Source organism: Anabrus simplex, chromosome 1 (assembly GCF_040414725.1).
Source record: "Anabrus simplex isolate iqAnaSimp1 chromosome 1, ASM4041472v1, whole genome shotgun sequence".
NCBI classification, from domain to species: Eukaryota; Metazoa; Arthropoda; class Insecta; order Orthoptera; family Tettigoniidae; genus Anabrus; species Anabrus simplex.
Window position 1 is genome coordinate 663,392,971 of NC_090265.1, and position 23,887 is coordinate 663,416,857.

At 40.1% G+C, this 23,887-nt stretch overlaps 1 protein-coding gene across 2 annotated transcripts in view; it reads left to right on the forward strand.

Moving 5' to 3' along the window:
* spz5 (spatzle 5) overlaps positions 1 to 23,887 on the forward strand; it is a 314,825-nt gene that overhangs the window by 269,772 nt on the left and 21,166 nt on the right. Inside the window, exons 3-4 of one of the 2 annotated variants that reach the window (XM_067145302.2) lie at positions 12,018 to 12,104; positions 15,894 to 16,193. In XM_067145302.2, the coding sequence (XP_067001403.1) occupies positions 12,018 to 12,104; positions 15,894 to 16,193 (387 nt within the window). The remainder of the gene's footprint in view (positions 1 to 12,017; positions 12,105 to 15,893; positions 16,194 to 23,887) is intronic. The other variant, XM_067145309.2, reaches the window with a different exon arrangement.

Consider the following 23,887-nt stretch of genomic DNA (forward strand, 5'->3'; position numbering starts at 1 on the left):
CTTAAGTATTTCCAGTGCTTAACATTACGGCTTACAATACTATAGGTGGAGCTTACTACTGGCTTGTCCGGTTCCATGACTAAATGGTCAGCGTGCTGGTCTTTGATCCAGAGGGTCCCGGGTTCGATTCCCGGACGGGTCTGGGATTTTAACCATCATTGGTTAATTCCAATGGCTCGGGGGCTTCAGCATTAGAATTCATCACAGGTAGGGCCCCATTCTCATAATAGACACGCAGGTAGCCTATGTGGCGTCAAATCGAAAGATCTGCACCAAGCCTCTCCGGAGGCCACAAGTCATTATTATTACTACTGGCTTAACACTACAACTGATAATAAAGTAAACAAAAACAACTGGAGTACAACGAACAATTCCAGAGAAAAAATTTACAAAAATACTACTAGGTTAACATTGTAAATCCAGCATCATCACATAGCATTCCATACACAACTTAAGTATTTCCAGTGCTTAACACAACTGCTTACTTGAAGCGCAGCTCTTTAAAGAGGGCACTGTGGAAATAATAGAGGGAGTATAATTTAAGACTTCGCACTTCGGGCAATAGGCCGCGGGAATCCCCGAGCCAGCGCCATATGACTTGTGTCAAGCTTGGTGTGATAAGAAGTGTTGATAGATGACGCAGTAGATACTTAACTCTCTCACTCAGTTCACTAGTAACTCTTGGACATTTTAAAGTGCGTTATAATGTTATATTCGCGACGGTTAAGTACACTACAGCGCAGAGAATGTTTTTGGTCGAGTGTCATTTGTACAAGAAGAAGAAACCAGTTAAAAGGTGCTTCCGAAAATTCCGTAGACAGTTTCCCGGTTCGATAGTACCATCAAAACATTAGGTGAAACAACCAGTTCACATGTGGCGTAGTACTGGTTCCTTAAATAATAATTAAAAAACAGCGAAGGAGAACAGCTCTCACACAGGAAAGGTTAGAAGACATACGAGCAAGACTACAAGTCAGTCCACATAAGTCCCTTCGGAATGTAGCTCAGGAAACTGGTGTTTCACATTCCTCAGCACGTAATGAAACAAAACGATTACATTTACGACCTTACTGGTCTCGTTCAGTCCTTAACATACCGGCTAAGATTTCGTTGCAAGAGTAAAATTCAGCGATTGGCTAATGAACGGTGTTCACGACAGTATCGTGGATCCGAAATTTATTTATTTATTTATTTATTTATTTATTTATTTATTTATTTATTTATTTATTTATTTATTTATTTATTTATTTATTTATTTATTTATTTATTTATCCTGAGCATGTATATGCTGGTGAGTTCTGTTTCGTTTAGTTTCTGTAGGCGTAATTATGATTCATGACATGACGCTTCTTTGAGACGATTACGCCCGGTCACCATTGCGGGAACTGCGCTGTCTCCGCTACCCTGCGCTCCTATTCCTCGGTACTCCGCTACGAAGTCTTAAATTATACTCCTTGTACAACATGTGAGAAAAACTGAGACGAAGGCATATGCAACATGGTTCAAAATGAGGTCGTCTTGGGAAGTAATACTGTGAGAGGATGAGGTTCCTCATTTCAAATCTGGCCGGATTTGGGCGTAGCAATCTTGAGAATAGGGCGGTAAGACCAGTCCACTGCATTTCCCGCAAGCAGTCGTTTTCCTAAAATCAATATGTTCTATAGAGAGAGTAATTTTATAGGGATTACTTTTCAGTGCCCAAGACAAAATTGCTAAGGCTACGAAAAATATGGTAAACACGTTTCCGAACCTCCCCTTGATAGCAGAGTTGTTAATTAGTGGTGATAAAGACAAGGTCTTTCATCTGACAGTAGGCGGCGGATATAGTAAATAGGACAGCGAGCCGGAACACGCATGCCAGTAGGAAGATAAGGAAGTGAAAACAGGCTTTACACATTAAGGTGTTACGTCGATATTCAAAACAGGGATCATTGGAACTCGCTAATGTGAGTCAAGGTCGTGCTGCACAAGGAAGGCTGCTGAGAGCAGTTACCGCTGTTAATGGCATCCTGGAAAAACTGCTAACACGTGATAGCAAGCCATCGCTGTTAACTTCCCTGGGACCATAGGATCGTGTACGCCCATTGCATAGCGGCAAACTGTTAACAGGTGTTGTTTCGTTTAAGGAACTGGTAAAACCGAATAGAACCCAGTGCCATTTTATCGTGTCTACAGTACTTAGTGTCTAATATAACCTAGGTCCTTACGACGTCTGATATCTTTAAGGCTGCTTTCCACCATTTATGTATGTCCAGCGGAGCATCTACTGTAGGCCCAGTTTGGAACTTGGCCAGGGATTCAAGTCTGGATGCCCTACTTTCATCGTACTCTCGTCCTAGTAAAAATTCAACCTTCAGTCACCGGTATTCGAACACGTGACACTGGGGTTGGAAATCATGCAACTGGTATTATTATTATTATTATTATTATTATTATTATTATTATTATTATTATTATTATTATTATTATTATTATTATTATTATTATTATTATTATTATTATTATTATTATTATTATTATTATTATTATTTATTAGTACTTCTCTTTAATAATAACATGACAACCAGGGGCCTATTCCACGAACGAACTTTGCAACTTTTCACTTTTCACTTTGCACTTTTCAGTTCAGATTTTGTTCCACCATCACTTTTCAGATTTAACTTGCAAAGTGAAAAGTGAAAAGTGAAAAGTTAGGAATCTTTTCACTTTTCAAGCCTGTTATGTTCCTCCATTGGTACAGAAATGCAAAGTGCAAAGAAATGAAGTGAAAAGTTTTCATAAATCTTGCAAAGAGATGATTCCCTTTTCATATGTTAATTAACAAGTATGTACACTAGTTTCTCGGCGTAGAATTTGGTTTAGTGATATAAACACGTTACGACATCAAGTGAGGACAGTGATGAAGAATCCAATAAGAGAACGTACAAAGACGGTTAATTTTCATAACCTCACTTCGACGGACTTTCGCGAGTGATTTCGTATTACCCCAACACAGGCTCATTATATTCTTGAAATGATCGGACATTTATTGAAACATGTAACAAAAAGAAGTCAATCCCTTTCCGGAAAAGAACAAATTCTTATATGCTTACATTGGTTAATAAATGGTGCCCAGCTGCACGGTGTAACACCAATGCATGTGGCATCAAAACAATTATTTGCGAACTGTTACCAAAGTCGTAGATGTTATAGTAAATGTAATATTTCCTAACAGTACGTTGGCCTGATAATCCACTCAATATAGCGACGGCATTTCTAATGAAGGGTGAATTTCCTTCTGTGTGTGAATGTGTTGACGGCAGCCTACTCTCGTTAATATTGATGTGTCATAATTTGAGAGGTTATCTTTAAAGTTGTCGAAAAAGTATGTCACGTTTCTCCTTGACAACTTCCAGCACAGCCAGCTACTTGTAATAACCGTTTTTCCCATGATAAAAACGTAAACTGTACGACAATTATACCGTCAAATTCGCCGCGAAAAGTAAAGCATTAAAATCGTAGAGTATTAGGCCTATACAGTTTGCTCATGGAATAAACTCAATCGTATCACTCATTCGCAAAGACTTTTCACTTTGCGAAAAAATTGAAAAGTACAACCTAGACCATGGTGGAACAGAAAGACTTTGCACTTTGCAAAATTTGAAAAGTGAAAAGTTCAAAGTTGAAAAGTTGCAAAGTTCGTTCGTGGAACAGGCCCCAGGTGCAACATGCAGCCATGCGATTCTCATGCAGTGTGTGGGGAGAAGCTATGTTATTTTACTTTACGTCACACAGACACAGATAGATCTTAGGGCGACGACTGGATAGGAATAGGCTAGGATTAGGCAGGAAGTGACCGTAGCCTTAATAATACCGAGAATTTCTTTGGGGGGAAATGAGAAAACCACGGATAAACGATACGGAGAGCTGCCGATAGTAGAATTCGAGCCCACTTTCCCATATGTAGGCTGACAGTCAACTCGCTCAATATGAAGAGGAGCTAACCTGTCAAACAGGTGATTTTTTATTATTTATTATTATTATTATTATTATTATTATTATTATTATTATTATTATTATTATTATTATTATTATTATCATAGATTCCTTTATTGAAAGGCTGCCAAATAGACTAAGCTCAACTAAATCATATTTACAAACAAGCAGCCCAAAAAACTGCATTCATCTCAGTGCTGGACGGTCCATGTTGATGTGAGGACCGCACACACATGTTTACAATGCTACACTGCTTAGAATGGAGGTGCTTTAGTACCCACCCCGGGCCATCCCGCACATTTAAAATCATAGAAACATGATGTTTTACGATACTTGAAGTAGCAGAGAGGAGAGATATTTCCTTTATGATCGCCAAGAACTCATCAACCCGCCCCAAGAAGTATCTTACTTATACATGTAGAAGAACTAAAAATTATTGCTAGTTGCTTTACGTCGCACCGACACAGATAGGTCTTATGGCGACGATGGGACAGGGAAGGGCCAGGAGTGGGAAGGAAGCGGCCGTGGCCTTAATTAAGGTACAGCCCCAGCATTTGCCTGGTGTGAAAATGGGAAACCACGGAAAACCATTTTCAGGGCTGCCGACAGTGGGGTTCGAACCTACTATCTCCCGAATACTGGATACTGGCCGCACTTAAGCGACTGCAGCTATCGAGCTCGGTAAGAACTAAAAATGAGACATTGTAAAATAGAGAAGTGCGACCATTGTCTTTATTGCTATTGGCCGGCTATGATGAAGGTAATATTCATATTGTCTTCAATAGAGTTCGCATCATGTGCGGCCACTCGGCTGCCACATTCGATGATAATAAGAAAACCAGGAATTCTAAAACTGTCATAGCCTGTGCTGGCTGCGATAAGTTTATCTTTGATATGAGTGGATCTCTAAGACATATTTCGTGTTCGACACTTTGTAGGCGTGTCCAGGAGTACAATGTCTGTCATGCAGGGACAGAAAGTTTTATTTGTGGCCCCTGTGCATACTGTCCGCACGACAAGGAAAGAATAATGTCCTTCAGTAGCTGTGAGCCCCTGTGCATACTGTCCGCACGGCAAGGAAAGAATAATGTCCTTCAGTAGCTGTGAGCCCCTGTGCATACTGTCCGCACGACAAGGAAAGAATAATGTCCTTCAGTAGCTGTGAGCCCCTGTGCATACTGTCCGCACGGCAAGGAAAGAATAATGTCCTTCAGTAGCTGTGAGCCCCTGTGCATACTGTCCGCACGACAAGGAAAGAATAATGTCCTTCAGTAGCTGTGAGCCCCTGTGCATACTGTCCGCACGGCAAGGAAAGAATAATGTCCTTCAGTAGCTGTGTATAACGAGCCTACATACGTTGACAAGCCTGTTGAGTACACTGTGAGATCGTCCGAGCCGTGCCATATTGAATCTCTAACCTATCTTTAATCCGAGAACATACATAGGGATTCTCCCACCAATATATATGACAGTACAAAACTTCATCCGATACATGTACAGTAGCTCCAACACTATTCTCTGTTAAGACAGGTTTGCAGCCCTATCAGTCTGGTGGTGATCAGTCGCCACTGTTGCATGACCTCACTACATTGACAGAGGAATAATTATACTCAACTCAGGTTACAAATTTCACTCTAATATTGTCAAAGAAAAATTATTCAGGCGTTATGAAAATGTGATTGGAAATGAACAAAATGGATTTCGAAAGGGACGCTCATGTGCTGATGCTTACTTTACCCTGACAGTAGAAAAACGCAGGGAATTTAACTTGGAAACTCGCATAGCATTTGTTGATTTTAAGAAAGCCTTTGACCTAGTTAACAGGAACAGACTTCGTAACATCTTAGCAGAAGATAATGTCCCACAACAGTTAACAGATAACATAATATACAACACACACAGTAACAACCTTATTTCAGTAAAGTTAGGAAATCATCAGACTAAATGGGAACCGATTAGCAGAGGTGTGAGACCAGGTTGTGGACTTCCTCCTTTGTTACTCATAATCTATATGAACGACATAATGCTGGAATGGAGGCATGAAAGGCATGGATCAATCCCAGTCAGCAGATATCTCGCACATCTAGATGTCATACTCTTTGCTGATGATGTTGCATTGGTAGCATAATCAGAAGATGATCTTCAGTGGCCAGTATTTTTTTTTTTTTTTGCTAGTTGCTTTACGTCGCACCGACACAGATAGGTCTTATAGCGACGAGGCCAGTATTTAATCTCTAGAAAGTCTCTTCAAAATTCGACATGATAATTTCACCAGAAAAGAGTAAAATAATGGCCTTTAATGGGAATGACCCTAGTTTAGATAATATATTTTTGGAAAGAGTCAATGAATTCAATTATCTGGGATACAATTTATCTTACCAAGAGGAAATTGATATCTCTGTAAAAATAACCAAGTTTACCAGAACGAAAGGAATTACAAATCACATTATGAAGCCATCTCTTGTCCAGAAACACACTCGCTTACGTCTTTATAACACTTTAGCCAGGCCAACCCTTTGCTACGGCAGTGAGGTATGGAGAATAAGAACTCAAGACATTTCCAGAAATACAGCACGTGAAATGACGTTCATGCGCAGAACAGCAGGCTATACAAAATGGGATCGTAAAAAGAAATGAAGATGTGCTTAAGGGACTGAATGTGAAACCAGTACGGTAATCAAGTACATATATGATTACCAAGAAAACCTGAAACATCACGGTCAAAGGATGGAATCTGGGAGACTACCAAAGAAGATCCTACGCTACCAACCAAGAGGACGTCCAATGAAGCGATGAAAAGAAAACACAAGATCGTAACGGGCCACATGGTCCAATGCTTGGAAGATGATGATGATGATGATGATGATGACTACATTGACAGAATGACTACTGTACAATCTCTGAGCATATTTATATATTATGTTTACATTTTGATTGTATTTTATTATAAGTTCCCTAATTATATGGCTGGCACTACGACGAGCTACACTTCATTTTCCAATATACGACTCGTAATAACTGCTTAACAGGTTATAAAATTCTAATAAATCATATTAGCATAGAATAGGAAAAATCTTTCACATACAATACAAAAATGAACTAAGAAGAAAATAGTACGCAACAAATGATACTATTTACTGTATAAATGGTGTCTCAAAAGTAATATTGAACCGCGAATAGGAGCTACCGCTGTTTGTCTGCCTAGTGAAGTCCAAAACTGGGATAAGAATCTAGGTATTGACCCCCGGGCTCCCACCATTAATCCTGCGGCATATTTTGCAGTTTACATTTTTTCTTTATAATACGAGACCGCAGGGTTATAAATGCTCTTCTTCTCTAAATCTGGTTGACCAGAAATTGATTCAAATCGCACAGTTGTATCAATGATTATTGCGTTCTTGCTTTCCGGTTTTAAGGCTATGATATCTATTCGCCTTGTGCTTCCATTAGCCGCCAATCCAGACACTTCCTCGTAGACCATATAGTCCTTACATGCAAATTTCTCATTCGTTCTTATAAATATCAGTATTTTCATTAATGTTTATGATTATTATTATGATGATGCTTGTTGTTTAAAGGGGCCTAACATCTACATCATCGGCCCCTAATGGCACGAAATGTAAGGACAATTAAAAATTCATAATCCTCCACTGACCAGAGTTCAAAACGTGAGAACGAAGAATTAATGGATAGATACGAAGTTAAAACAATCAGTGGATCCAACCCACAATGCCCCACATTCCCAGAAGCTAGCGTTAATCAATAGTATTACTGGCCAAGGGACTGCTTCTAAAGCACAATACTGAATCGATGATGCTTGTAGTATAAACGGGTCCAAAATACAGGTCATCGTCCCCTCATAATGGTACTTATCGCTAGGAAAGTAGAACCATGGCATTTATCATGTTGCGGTACTAATCGAAAGTAGCGTAGACTCGCGGTATTCCACACATTATGGTACTATTCACAGGTAACGTAATGCGCACATGTAACACAGACCTATGGTGTTTCGCACATTGTGTCGCTATTTACAGGCAATGCAAACCTACGGTGTTTTTCACATAAATGGACTAACCACAGGGACTCACACTATCCCGTGGTGTTCCTCACATAGTGAGTACTAATCATAGGCAAGGCAGAACCATAGTGTCCCTCATATAGTGGTCCGAATCACAGGTACTGTAAAATGCATCCTGAGCATACACTGTCGCTACTAATCAGAAACCTATTGTGTACCCAACATAGTGGTACTACGAGCAAGTAAAAGCGACCCATGGTGTTCCCTGCGTGATAGTACTAATTACAAGTAGTATCATGGTTCTAATTTGATCATCCCTTGATCACGCCTTTTAGTCGCCTTTTACGATAGGCAGGGGATACCGTGGGTTTATTATTCGTCTGCGTCCCCCACCCACAGGGGTGTCATTAATGTTTATAAATATCAATATTTTGCTATGATGATATATTAAGATAAGAAATTAAGTGGCCAGGCGAATTATTTGATTATATACTAATATAAAGTAGTCGCTTTCAAATAATGAATCACTGTCATTTACCACACTTGAACAATTGTTCGAATGGCACATATTATATCATAGGGGTCTACCGTAGCCAGCAGTCTAATACTCAAGTAAAGAACGAAATGTACTCACATATTAGCTTTTATTTAAGTTGACAACATATTCCTCAGTAGTAGATATGTCCGCCCTGGATCGTGATCAATTCATTACCCGAAGAAGACAGTTCCTGCATAGGATCGGCGAGCTGCTTTTCTTACGGTAACGTGCCACATTTCATTATGCTGAAGGTTGGGTTAGAACACTGTGAAACGATCACTTCAAGCATGCCCCATATTCTATATTCTGTGGAGAATTAATGTAGAGAATCTCAAAGCGCAACTCATACTGATCATGTTGTTATCGAGGAAGCATTTCATTGCCTGTGCGATGTGCTATAGACAGTTGAATGCTAGGACACAGGCTACGCGTTTACCCGATTTGCAGCCCACAGTACGTAACACAGGCTTGGAAATTCTGCTCGGAGAATTGACTTGTATATTTTATTGGTTGTTCGTAGTTCGCATGGATCATCTGTTGAAAGGTGTTAAGTGGCAGGGAGTGATTCAGTTAGGTGGAAATGTAATGAGCAGTTTGGCCTATGCTGACGACTTCACATTGATGGCGGATTGTGCCGAAAGCCTGCAGTCTTGAAACTTGAAAATAGGTGCAATGAGTATAGTATGAGTAAACTGATGTCAGTAGGCAAGAAATCCAAGAGACTTGATTGTCAAATTCGGGATACAAAGTTGGAACAGTAGAGAATCTCAAGTAGCCTATTTAGGATGTATGTTCTCCCAGGTTGGTAATATATTGAGATTGAATCAAGGTGCAGTAAATCTAATACAGTGAGGTTATAGTTGCGATCAACAATATTATGTAACAACGAAGTCAGCTCTCGGACGAAACTATCTTTACACTGGTCTGTTTTCAGATCAACTTTGCTTTACGGGAGTGAAAGCTGGGTGGATCAGGATATCTCATTTATAAGTTAAAGTAACCCACATGAAAGTAGCGAGAATTACTGCTGGTGAAACAGCTGGGAACAATGGTACGGGGTACTTGGAATGAGTAGATAAAGGAAGAGTTAGGAATGAACTCGATGGATGAAGATGTAGACATAAACCGGTTTCAGTGGAGGGGTCATGTGAGGTGAATGGAGGAGGATAGGTTACGTAGGAGAATAATGGACTCCGTTATGGAGGGAAAGAGAAGTAGAGGGAGACCAAGTTGATGATGATGATGATGATGGTTAGACTCAGTTTCTAACGATTTAGAGACAAGAGGCATAGAACTAAACGAGGCCACGGAACTAGTTACAAATAGAGGATTGTGGCGGCGGTTAGTGAATGCACAGAGGCTTTCAGACTGAACGCTGAAAGTCATAACAGTTTGTAACGAAGATGGGTGTATGCTAGAGACTAAGGCCGGCTCCTTGGCTGAATGGTTCAAAGGCCACCGGGTTCGATTCCCGGCCGGGGAATGGTCGCGAAATGGCCTTTGCTTCAAAGGCCACCGGGTTCGATTCCCTCATATAATTCCACCAGCTCGAGGTCTGGGTGTTTGTATTCGTCTTAATACACATCTGCATCTATATACGACACATCACATTACACACCACCACAGGAACACGCAATAGTATATACACCCCTCCACATAGGGCTGGCGTCAGGAAAGGTATCCGGCCGTAAAACAACACTTAATCCACACATAGTGTCCGACTCGTTGGCTGAATGGTCAGCGTACTGGCCTTCGGTTCAGAGGGTCCCGGGTTCGATTCCCGGCCGGGTCGGGGATTTTAACCTTAATTGGTTAATTCCAATGGCCCGGGGGATGGGTGTTTGTGCTGTCCCCAACATCCCTGCAACTCACACATCACACATAACACTATCCTCCACTACAATAACACGCAGTTACCTACAAATGGCAGATGCCGCCCACCCTAATCGGAGGGTCTGCCTTACAAGGGCTGCACTCGGCTAGAAATAGCCACACGAAATTATTATCCACACATAGTGTCGACCTCACATGGTTGGAAAAGGGCCACGAAGAATAAGGGACTAGGAACGATGAAGTCATTATTCCCGAATACTGTTTTATAGCCTGTGATACGTCCGCGGTTCCCTAACAGACCTCTTGAAATGAAATGTCGTGTGGCCTCCGGAGAGGCCTGGTGCAGGTCTTTTGGTTTGACGAACTGCGCGTCGTGATGAGGATGAAGTGACGATGAAGACGGTACATACAACCAGTCCCCGTGCCGGGGGAATTAACCAACTATAGTTACATTTCCCGACCTGCCGGGAATCGAACTTGCGACCCCAACAGGCCTGTTAATGTAGAGTTTATCAAATCTTTGGAGGTTGTCAACCAAGAGGTAAAGGATGTTCGCGTTTAACTCGGAACGACGTGTGTTCTATTCCGCGTCAGAAAGTCGAGAAAGTTAGAAACGAGTCTTCCACATTTGGAGAGGCACGGTCCTGGGGCTTAACCATCCTACAACATAAATTAATGCCAAGTTAATTCTTGGAGGTAAAGGTGACTGATCACAGGGCTAAGCACTGTATTTCACTTAATTCTGAGGTTAAGGAGAGAAATCGTAATACTTTAGATCCCATTCCCCCAGGGGCCTTCGGACTTGTATGTTTATTTATTTTATTGTATTTTATTTTTTGCTTGTGGTTTGGCATTACGCTAACATACGGATTGTTTGAAATTACAACCATTTTACGGCTGTAGGACTATCGGAGTTGCCAAGAAATTTTAACTTGAATAGGGAAATTTCCCCTCGTTTACTTTGTATCTTACCGGGCGAGTTGGCCGTGCGGTTAGGATCGCGCAGCTGTGGGCTTGCATCCGTTAGATAGTGGGTTAGAACCCCACTTTCGGAAGCCCTGAAGATGGTTTTCCGTGGTTTCCCACTTTCACACCAGGCAAATGCTGTGGCTGTATCTTGATGAAGGCCACGGCCGCTTCCTTCCCACTCCTAGGCATTTCCTATCCCATCATCGCCATAAAATCTATCTGTGACGGTGCGACGAAAAGCAAATAGCAAAAAAACTTTATATCTTATGTGTTGATCGAATTCGAAGAGAAGGAAGTTTATTTTATACATTAATTTTACGTCGCACTGACACAGATAGGTCTTATGGCGACAATGGGATAGGAAAGAGCTAGGAAGGAACCGGCCGTGGCCTTGATTAAGGTACAGTCCCAGCATTTGCCTGGTGTGAAAATGGGGAAACCACGGAAAACCATCGTCACGGCTGCCGACAGTGGGGTACTAACCCACAATCTCCCGAATGCAAGCTCACAGCTATGTGACCCAAATGAGATGTCTCCTATTATTTTTATGGAAAGTTATTTTTTTTACTATAACCATTGCACGTAAATGACAGCTAAACTTTAGGGCCAAAGAAATGTAAGTGCTCAAAAGTGTATAAATCAGTTACAATTAGAGTAAGAGGACAATGCTTTATCTTCTTTCAGGCAACTCATCAGGTACTTAATCGAGCAATGGGGCTACGACTACAACACTCTATTCAGTGACGAGTCTCGAGACGACTTCAATTATAGGTGAGTTTTCAGTCATTATATTAACCTCTTAAAATATTATTTACCACAATTGGATGAGACTGAATAATTAAAAGTCCTTAATAAAGCCGAAATTTCAGCAGAATTTGATGCTTTCCAGAGCGAGTAGGTTACTCAGAACTTTCAAGTGGATAGTAATATTAATCAGTGCAATAAGTACTTCTCAGAATTAAATATAATATAGCAACAAAATACATTTTTTCATAATATAATGTAATTATTGTACGACTCTAGAACCATCGGTGTGACTTGCCATGAAAATTTAAATTGAAGAAGAAAATTACTCCAAGTTGACTCTATGTGTTGCTCAACATTTGTGATTACTTTTATTTTCTAGGCCCTCGTCCTTTAATGGTACGAGATGAAACGAAATGTAATAACAATTAAAATGTAGAATTACCCACGGACTAGGATTTTTTTTAAATTTTGGTGAAGGAAAATTATAAATTTAAAATAATCAGTGGATTTAATTCACAATGCCATATTTCCTCCAAATTGTTTAAAAAATAGATTATAAAGCATTGCCTTTAAAGTGAAATAATTTATTTTATTCAAACTATATCAAAATATCTAAATTAAAGTATTTCTACCTATCCAATATAATTACAATTAATTAATAATTAGTAATATACTAATTAATAAATAATCTATAATATTATGTGTAGTATTAAATAGGCGGAAATATACTTGTATTTAGATACTACAGTCAATACAGAACTTGAAATATGAATTTCATATTGAAATATACAAAATAATTGCTTAAAAAGTCAAAAATTAAAAACTAAGTTTACAGCAAAATAAATGTAAAAAACAAGTCAAGAAACTTTACTTTTAAATTATTAAGTGTAACTGTGATGAGGGTTTATAGAAAGGCCAAAATAATTAGTACTGTTTTTCGTTAAAATAATCAGATCTTTTAAAAACTAGCCTACACTTATTTCGTTTCACCAATGAACTTTGTGAGATAACCAGTTAATGATAACTACAGAGCGTGTATTCCAAATGTTCTCGCCAGCCAGTAATGTACCCACTACAGTTTAAGTGAAGAAATATTAAAGCCCGATAGTGATGGGCATGCATTGCTAGTTGATCATGATATAAAATATACAGATAAAACCTCAATCACAAACACTCGTCAATAAATTTCAAATTTATTTTGTCAATGTTATATCGTATATTAAAACCTGTTTTTTTGTTGTCTAGGATATTTCTGATTGCTTTGATGTTTCAGGTTGTGATAAAAGTTGCAAAAACCTTATGCACCAGTTAAAACTTAGAATTAATGAACCCAAATATTTTATGGTCTCGTTTTATCTATAATAAATGTAACAATTGTAAAAAGAAAAATATAATACAAAATTGCAATATTGTGTGTGTTGTACATAGAAACTAATGGACGTTTCCCTACCTTTCTCGATAATTTTATATTTTCACGACTTTTTCGTTAATGAAGAATTATTCAAAGTGCAACTAGCCGTGTGTAACAATGACCGTTTCCCTTAATTCTATGCGTGTTACTTTCCAACTGCAGCACATTAACTATAAACAATGTTAACGTCTATGTTGGTTCAGTGGCCTCTCAAATTTCACCCAAATGCTTCCAGTAATATTCCATTGTGTGTTATCTAAAATACTAAGTGTTATACTTACATCTAATTGGAGATTCCGGTGCTTATTTTCTACTTTGTCATCTTACATCTTGTGGCTTAAGGTACTATGTAAATGTTTCTTTTGGGTGTTTTAATATCTATATTTTATCTGTGTTCTCGCTTCAGTGTGACTACCTTTATCACTTGAAACTCGAAGATCAGAGTACTTTAAATAGAAATGTCATCCATAAACCTAACACATATCAGTGTAAATGTAATTCTTTACACTTGTTGGAAAGGAGAAGACTGGGCATCGTCTTGTTTAGAAAGAGGCAGGTGTAAAACTGTGTTAATTAAAGAAAAACTCCTCATTTTAGGTCTAATGCAAGGTGACAGCTGCCTTCATAGGTAAGGTAAGGGTTATTCTGCCCGAAGGCAGGTCCGAACCTCCGCAGAGGTGTTCCTGAGCTGGAGTTTACGTGCGGTAGGGTGGCCAGTTTCTTTCCGCTCCTCCATTCCCTTACCCCCCCCACCCCCACCAACAGTGCGTGGCAACCCATCCAACTCCTGACCACGCCCAATGTTGCTTAACTTCGGAAATCTCACGGGATCCGGTGTTTCAACACGGCTACGGCCGTTGGCTGCCTTCATAAAGAAAAGGGAAATTGACTGGTACTAAGACAAAGAAATTCTAAAAGATACAAAATTATGAAGAGAAAAATCAGTTTAGTATAGTTGTTCTTGGACAAGCAATAACGCTCACTGAGTGAAAGATACAACGTATTCTAAGAAGAACATTACTTTCAATCTCTTTGACTGAAAATCGAAAATGCTCATGTAATTGTAGGTATTCCTAATGCAGAAAGAGGTATGGACCTCCTTTCAAGGTTTCCCGTTCCATTTTTAAAATGTTTAACTGGCCTTATTGATGCTATCTACTGAACAACTCCTTGGCTAAATTGTCAGCGTTGAGAACTTCGGGTTCGATTCCCGGCTGGTCGGGGATGTTAATCTCGTATGATGAATTCTCCTGGCTCGGGGACTGGGTGTTTGTGCTTGCCCCCAACACTTCCATATTTAGACAACTGATTACACTACCAACCACCATAGAAACACGCAATAGTGATAACATCCCTCCATATAGAGTTGGCGTCAGGAAGGGCATGCAGCCGTAAAACATGAACAAATCAACCTGTGTGACAGTTCGCACCAGCGACCTCACAGGTGTTGGAAAAGCAATGGAAGAAGAAGAAGAAGATACCTACTGACGACAAAGGATGTGCGTTTACAGTAGTAGCTTTGTTCAAATCAGGCAAGAGGCCTACCCACTTAATATAACTTAAGAAAAGCGCATTCGGCACAATTTACGGAATTTACGTTTTAACATAAAGCAACTCTAGCTTTCTGGGTCGGGGTATCGAATAAAAAATGCCCCAACTCGATAAAATGAACAGTTAAGAAGTTAATGTTATTTTCATTTCTCCAGTGGGGTTTTCTGAGAAAACCGCTACTTTCTATGACTCTTTTCGCAATCCACTTAGCAAAATCTTTCGAACGACATGAGAATGAAAACTGTCAAAATAGCAAAACTAAAACTCTACAAATAAATGTTGAGATATGGAGCCCTGATAAGCCCAAAACCGTACGGGCTGAGTGGCTCAGACGGTTGAGACGCTGGCCTTCTGACCCCAATTTGACAGGTTCGATCCTGGGTCAGTCCGGTGGTATTTGAAGGTGTTCAAATACATCAGTATCGTGTTCGTAAATTTTCTAACATGTAAAAATAACGCCGGTGGGACTAAATTCTGACATCCCGGCGTCTCCGAAAACCTAAAAATTATATACACATCTAAAATGTCACAGTACTTATTGACAATATTCTGTGTTGGGTCTCTTCTCTCCTGTATTATTATTATTATTATTATTATTATTATTATTATTATTATTATTATTATTATTATACTGGGGAACGTCGTGAACTAGCCAAAACCTCGCATCATCCAACTTACTACAACGAAATACATTGTCACTTTCAGGATCAAGAGAACGGGTAGACACAAAAGCAAACAACATTGTTAGGTAAAAGAAATTCGTCAGTACTCTGATCAAAGCAGTTTCAGTGTTCTACTAACCTTCGGTTGCTGCTGTCTCTCTATTTCTTACTCACTTACTCCCCTAACAGTAACGAGAATGCTACTGCACCCAGGACGCCTGTGCCATCTTATGGGCCACACCACCACCCTCGTGGCTATATTTATGGGCCGCCCAAACTGGCCGTGCCCATCTCCTACTACCCACTGCAGCTGGTAACTCCAGCAGGACCAGCGCTGGGAACAGGCAATGCTAGTTTTGGAGGCTACCCAGACCGTCGCTACAAGTTACCACCACATCAACAGCAGTTCCTGAGTGCTCCCTACCTCTATACCACACTGCTCCAGCCAGCACCAGTGTCCACATACAACCCGGACGAGTGGTGGGCCAGGTAAGTCAATAACTACGCTACGCACATTGTACAGTGGATGTTCAAAAGGAGCTAAATGCAGAACAGGGAGATAAAAATGTATTAATCAACTTCAGTTCGCGAATCGTACTTTCAGGATAAAGTTTTGGTGCTTGAAAGTGTACTCCAGTCCACCTCTGTGGTGTAGTGGTTAGTGCGATTAGCTGCCCCCCCCCCCCCGGAGATCCGCCAATTCTAGGTTCTGCCATGAAATTTGACTGGAACGGGGTCCACTCAGCCTTGGGAGGTCAACAGTGTAGAGAGGTGTTCGATTCCCACCTCAGCCATTCTCGAAGTGGTTTTCCGTGGTTTCCCACTTCTCCTCCAGGCAAATGCCGGTATGGTACCTAAGACCAAGGCCACTTCCTTCCCTCTTCCTTGTCTATCCCTTCCAATCTTTTCATCCTCCCATAACCACGTAGGCCGCCTGGGTGACGTACTGGTCCTCCTCCCCAGTTTTATATCTGATTCAAAAGTGTCACGCTCCAGGACACTGCCCTTGAGGTGGGATCCCTCGCTGAATACGGGGGAAGAACCAACCATGGAAGTTAAACGGATAATTAAATGAAACGGAAATGTACTCCAACTCATTTAGAATAGTAATTTCCTCTTTGGTATTGAAATATTCGGTTTAACCTTTATAGTACAAGCTGATGATCTGTCGTCAATTCTGACCTTGCGAAGAAGACTGACGTCATATAGCTAATGATGACGCTACATAAATAGAACGGTCAGAGATATTTCGTCAACTGAATAAACCTGGAACGTGTTTTAAAGTAATAATTATTTTATTCGATATCTGTCATTTTGCATGTCACGTGAAAAAAAAGTTTCTAAATTATTTGTAAAAAAAATCGTAAATGAAACTAAATTGCAACCTATATTTATCTTGTTAGTCATCTGTTATGTGTGTGTTATATTTGATTATGAAAGTTCACGTGTGTTAATTCGTTTGCTGATAGTGCAAGTGAAGAGAGTTCGGTGTAACGCCTTTGAGAGTGAATAAATAAATTAAAATATATTATAGGGTTATAAAATGGAAACTTCAAAGTACGCCTTAGTTTTTTTCACAATACCACCTACTAAATACCTGGTCGTTTACGAACAGTCTTAATTTTTTCTGGTCCTAAAAGAATTAATACATGCAGTCCAATATACATTACAAAGATATGTGTCTTGCTGGCGATGCGTGTTTTCGGCACTGAAGCAGCAGTGAGCATTAGCAACAAAACTTGCAATACAAACAGAAGCTTGAAAGTGCAAGGGAGAATATGACGAATTTGATTGGTGTAGCAACTCATGAAAACTAATTTCATGACGGTATTTAGCTCCTAGATAACATCCACACTACGTGTTGCACCTCACGGCTTTATAATGCCTACTCTTTGCTTAGCCTGGTAACATTTAAATATAATTTTGTTTAACCACGTCTATGGTAAATGAATAATGAATGATCTTGTGCTGAAGTTCTTTGCAGAGCAAATTGGTTGATGTTCTTCATTTCTCTCTTTGTGTTTTATCTGTAATGGTTTTATTATTATTCTTGTTGACTTATGAAGTGCAGAAGCTATTCTATTTCTTCACTTGCTGTCATTCTATTCGCATGAATGCAATAGCTTGTGCTCAGCTATCCAGTAACAACCTGACCATTTTATGAAGTCTGTAAGTGTATAACTTTCAAAAAATGTATAACTGTTAGGTTCTTCAGTCTACCGAAACTAGTTTTGGATAAACACATTTATAGACTATCTGAGAAAAGAAAACATATGGTAACAGAATTATACCTGAAAAAAGAAACAACTTAAAATAGAATGACATGTTTCGTTCTTAAATGAACATCATCGGATTATATCAAATCACACTCAAACATTTATGTTTATGTCTATTTAAATCCTTTAAAAATTGTATTTTGGAACTTATATTAATGAAGTCCTCACTGCTTCCCGCTCTAGCATAGCTTGCGAGGTGTTGGCATGATTCCATCTGGCTAAACAGTCCGTTGACCTTCCGCCATGCCACGCTCCCCGCTCTGACTTGCATTTTATGCTAGAGTGGAGGGCAGTGAGGACTTCATTAGGATAAGTTCTAAAATACACGTTTTTAAGTATTTAAATAGAAATGTTTATACATTTATAAATATATTTGAGTGTGATTTGATAGAATCCGATGATGTTCTTTCAAGAACGAAGCATGTCATTCTAATTTTAATTATTAAGTTGTTTCTTGTTTTATGACCATATGTTTTCGTTTTCAGATAATTTATAAAGTTATTTATTCAAAATTAGTTTCTTCAGTTATAAACTGAGTCTAAACTGAAGAGAGATGGCTTCAGATATCACAAAATAACTTTCAGAAGATATTGTCAAAGTTCATCCTGCAGACATTATTATTTAAACCTTTTTTTTCTTTCTCCAGTGAATATAATCACCGGTATAGAGGACAAGTTTTTCCAGATTCTGCGACCAAATTATATGCGACTGTTGGTAAGGTTTTACCGTAAACAACATTCATTTCCAAAGATAATAATAGTGAATGGAATTCAAGGATAGGTGAACTATCAACTACACCTTTTTGTTACCATTAAAATAGTACTGTGTTACGTTTCCAGCCTGTCTGTGCTGTAAACTAGTGGTGTCTCCGTAGGGTGTACACTGATGATAATGAGTAGTTGATTTAGAGATATTGAACCCCACTGTCGGCAGCCCTGAAGATAGTTTTCTGTGGTTTCCCATTTTCACACCAGGCAAATGCTGGGGCTGTTCCTTAATTAAGACCATCGCCACTTCCTTTCCTTTCCTTTCCTTTCCTATCCCATCGTCGCCATAAGACGTCCTTCTTTTTTTTTTTTTACAATTGGCTTTACGTCGCACCGACACAGATCTATCTTTTTGTTTAACCGTAGATAAATTTTAAGACGCTTTTAGTGTTTGGGTAAAACGCGTACATCGCCGAGAGCATTTAACTTACGATTGTGTTTAATGTCTCAATTGACAGATAAAAGCAGTAGCGGCGATTAGGAATTAGAAGTGGGAGGAGGGAGAACAAAATTGTAGACAACAACAAGTACCTGGATTTGTTAATAATTAAAAAATAATTAAAGAAAATAATGAACGAACAGTACAACAGGACTTGTACACGTAGCTTTTTTAAGGGGGAAGACCTAGCTCAACACGGGGAAAATAGGCCAATATTCATTCGATTGTTATATATGCTACAAACGTTGTTGACAAATGCTGCACATACCCCAGGATTGGCATGCTTAAGAGCAATGAGAAGCAACTTCAATAATGTCAAAATTCTATTTATAACATTTTAAAATAAAATGTTCAAAATTTCCCGCCTTTTTTAACAATATACCACGGTTTCCTTCATAACTCTGGTACTGATTCACGGATAATTATGATTGTTTCAGAGTTTCCTCCCATAATGTTGTACTACAACATTCAGATCAATAGGATTTAAATTCTATTTTTCATAACATTTTTATTTAAAAAGCTATTAATATTTTCTGGTGCTCGGAATAAAAACGCGACAAAAAATCCAAATCACAGTCTATGTTAATGATTGAGATTCATTTTGTAGCTGGAGTTTTGATACACACTTTAAAAAAGGAATACGAAAATTCTTATAAACTTGGAATTTATAAGGGAAACAGTGATATACTGTTAAAAAAAGGCGGGAAATTTTGAATATTTTATTTTAAAATATTAAAATTATTAAAATTCTGACATTTTTGAAGTTGCTTCTGGTTGCCAGGAAGCCTACCAATACTGGGATATGTGCAGCAATTGTCAACAACAATTGTAGCATATTTAACAATCAAATGAATATTAGCCTTTTTTTTTCCTTTGTTAAGCTGGGTCTCTCCCCCCCCCCTCCCCCGTTAAATAATTCCTATAATTCCTAGTTTCAGACGGCTAAAATGGAGTAAAAATGTAATGTTTTCTCCACAAAGTGCGGTGCGACTGCCCCCCGCCCTAATCGCCGCCACTGGATAAAAGAGGAGGCAACCTGTTGCAAATAAAATGAAAATCTGAAACTCAGTTTTCATGGAATAGCGCTTCAAAGTAAGGCAAAATGTGCGCTAATTATGAGACGTCACAAGCATACTTTGTTATAATAATAATAATAATAATAATGCTATTTGCTTTACGTCCCACTAACTACTTTTTAAGGTCTTCGGAGACGCCGAGGTGCCGGAATTTAGTCCCGCAGGAGTTCTTTTACGTGCCAGTATATCTACCGACACGGGGCTGTCGTATTTGAGCACCTTCAAATACCACCGGACTGAGCCAGGATCGAACCTGCCAAGTTGGGGTTAGAAGGCCAGCGCCTGAACCGTCTGAGCCATTCAGCCCGGCACTTTGTTATAAGATGGCGCTGTGTTGACTAGCGCGTTCAGTTGGAGGTTAGCTGAAACAGCGAAAATAATTTAATAAGTAAGCCTACGAAACTTTCAAAACCTTGCGGACTTTACAATAGTGACAGCCTACCGCCAATATATTTTTTACAAGTTGTTTTACGTCGCACTGACACAGAGAGGCCTTATGGCAACGATGGGATGGGAAAGGGCTAGGAGTGGGAAGGAAATGGCAGTAAAATACAGCCCCAGCATTTTCCTGGTGTGAAAATGGGAAAACACGGAAAACCATCTTCAGGGCTGCCGACAGTGCAGTTTGAATATACTATCTACCGAATGCAAGCTTACAGCTGCGCGTCCCTAACCGCACGGCCAATTCGCTTGGTCTGTGTCGGTGCGACGTACAGCAACATGAAAAACAAATTAGTGATAGCTACCAGTTTGACGAAATGATGCTGACGTACAAAGTCGTACGTGACTGTGACGACATCACACCTCATACTGGTCGTGTGACACGAGATTTCAGCGCATTTGATCGCGGACACATTGCTAGTGAAAGACAAATGGGCCAGTGGTGGTGGTGATTATTGTTTTAAGATGAAGTACAACTAGGCAACCATCCTCTAAATAACACTAATCAGAGAGAAAAAGTGGAAGGGATCCGACATTTCGAAAAATGTTATCGGCCAAAGAAAGACAAGGGCCACAAACGGCATGAAAATTAAAGACTCCCTAGCCCTCGGAAACCTAATAGCGACGGGGTCGGAAAAGAATAACAGTTGGCCATTCCACCTCCGAAGTCAGGCAGGCACTGGACTTTGCACGAGCCATCGTATCAAGAGTGTTTTTATAGTACATGGATTCGGCCAAAACCACCGCACCCAGGGCCAACTGCCGATAGTGTACAACGTGTTGATGACAGAGTTCGCCATCGGCTAGCTGGAATGATAAGAGCGGACAGACGTGCCACAGTGCAGTAGATTGTTCGCGAATTCAGTGCTGGACAACCGCGATGGGAACCAACTACTCACAACGGGGTAAGGAAGCTACCAATCCACTAGAGCATGGGTGGGCAATGAGAGAACCCCCCTCCTTGAGCTAACGACATGAACGCTGTAAGAACCGAGAGCAGCTCACTTCTAATAGTTTGTGCTTTAAAGACTAGATAGCGATATGTGGAGTCGAGGCGCAAGCAAAGACACAGCAATGCACCTGGCTGAATATATTGCGCTTACGCAATACTGTACGATCGTACAGTTCGTTTGTCGTTCATTGTTTATGCTGTATTCCTAAATAAGCTTTTATATTGGTCTGCAATATTTCTATGGGTACAGGTAGTAGTCAGAGAAGTATTTAGTTATCACATGCATAAATAATTCATTTTGTTTCCTACGCATAACCTAATGAAATTAATGTAATTAAACATATTTACTTAGCAGGATACCTGTGTATACAAAATAACTTACTTTGTTTCCTTACCGTAATGCAATACACTGAATAGAACCAGATATTTGGTACAATAAAACTGTTCAAAGTTTCATCTGTTTAGATACGCGCCCCTTCACTAGTTGTAACTGAGAGCCGTGCAGGCAGCCGCTAGGATGTACCTTCCGCCAGAACGCATAGTCTGCTCCTTTACCTGCCTGAACTGGAGCACTGCTCATTGACAATGAGCCGAATTGCGCCCGGCTTTGCGCTAGGGGTCTCTCGCCACACATCACGAGGCACAAAGATTAAAAACGAGCAAAGGAACACCACCGTTGGACTCTTGACGCATGGAGATAGGTCACCTGGACAGATGAGTCGAATACCACTTGCGATACTTCGATGGCAGGGTTCGACTGCGTCACCAAGCACGTGAGGCAATGGAAGACTTTAGCCAGCAGGATACAGTTCAGACTGATGGTAAAGGAATCATCTTATAGGGACTGTTTACATGGTATGAAATGACATCCAGAGTTCCTCTCCCAACGTCCCTTACTGGCGAATAATGCAAGAAACCTACTTTTAGATCATGTCTACAAAGTCCCTAACCTACAACATCCTGCAGGATACCAGTACTTACAGCAAAATAAAGCACTGGCCTGCCACTCCAAAAATTGTGGCCGATTGGTTCAAAGAGTGCTACATGGACATGAGGATACTTGCTGGCCCCTAAAGTCACCCAACCTTAATACTACTGACCACATCTGGAATGTTTCGCACCCTCCATCCTGCTCCGACCAATTTCCGTGCCTTGAGGGAGATTGTGCAGCGGTTTATTTATTTAATCAGCTTATGGCTATAACACAATGTTATAAGATACAAACAAATATAAAAATAAATAAAAAGTCACTGAAAAATAAAAGAAAACACTAAACATTCAACCGAACTCATGGAGAGTTCATAAAATTACATTTAAAATGTCCAGCCACTGAGCAGTCTCATTTGTAGCCCACATTAAATCTTCCAATGACCCAAGTATCTTGGGCATTCAGTGTGATATGCCGGATGGTCTGCTGTTTCTCACTGCAGTCGCACTCGGGGGATCTCTTACCCTACTTATGTAGCAATGTGCCACGCCGTCCTTGATTGGTGCGAACTCTAATGAGGGCAACCCAGGTTTTTCTTGGCAGATTATAGCAGGCTGGTAGATGCTGAAAGCTAAATAAGGCCTGCCACTCAATTGGAGCTCTGTTGTTCCACTCCAGTTGCCACTCATGAAATCCATTATAGGCCCTAATGATGAGCTCCCTAGCAGTTTGAACGGAAGGAGATCTTCATTTCAGATGTCCAAACCTAACAGCCAAGTCTTCTAGGATGGGGAGAGCTGGGTTCGTTAATATTTTCCTAAACTCATACGGTAACGGGTCAGTAGGGGTCTCGAACCCTTCCAGTCTCATGTGGTATCCATGTCATGCTGCATCATCGACGTCAAAAAGGGTCAGATGTCTCTAATTCAACTACTCATCATTGTCATATGGCGCTGTAAACACGGTAAGTGATGATAATGATGACCATGCGGCCTCAGTAAACCATGCAAGGAAATTTTAATTTTCCATTAGTTTGGCTGTCAGCTTGTCAATTTCGGCTTTCCAATTTAGCCCAGGAGATGGCAGAGGAACCGGGTACTCGACTGAATTTTAATTAATTTTGTCGGATAATCACCGAATGGCCCACCTCTGTGGTGCAGTGGTTAGTGTGATTATCTGCTACTCCCGGAGGCACGGTTTCGATTCTCGGCTCTGCCACGAAATTTGAAAAGTGCTACGAGGACTGGAACGCGGTCCACTCAGCCTAGGGAAGTCAACTGAGTAGAGGAGGGTCGATTCCCACC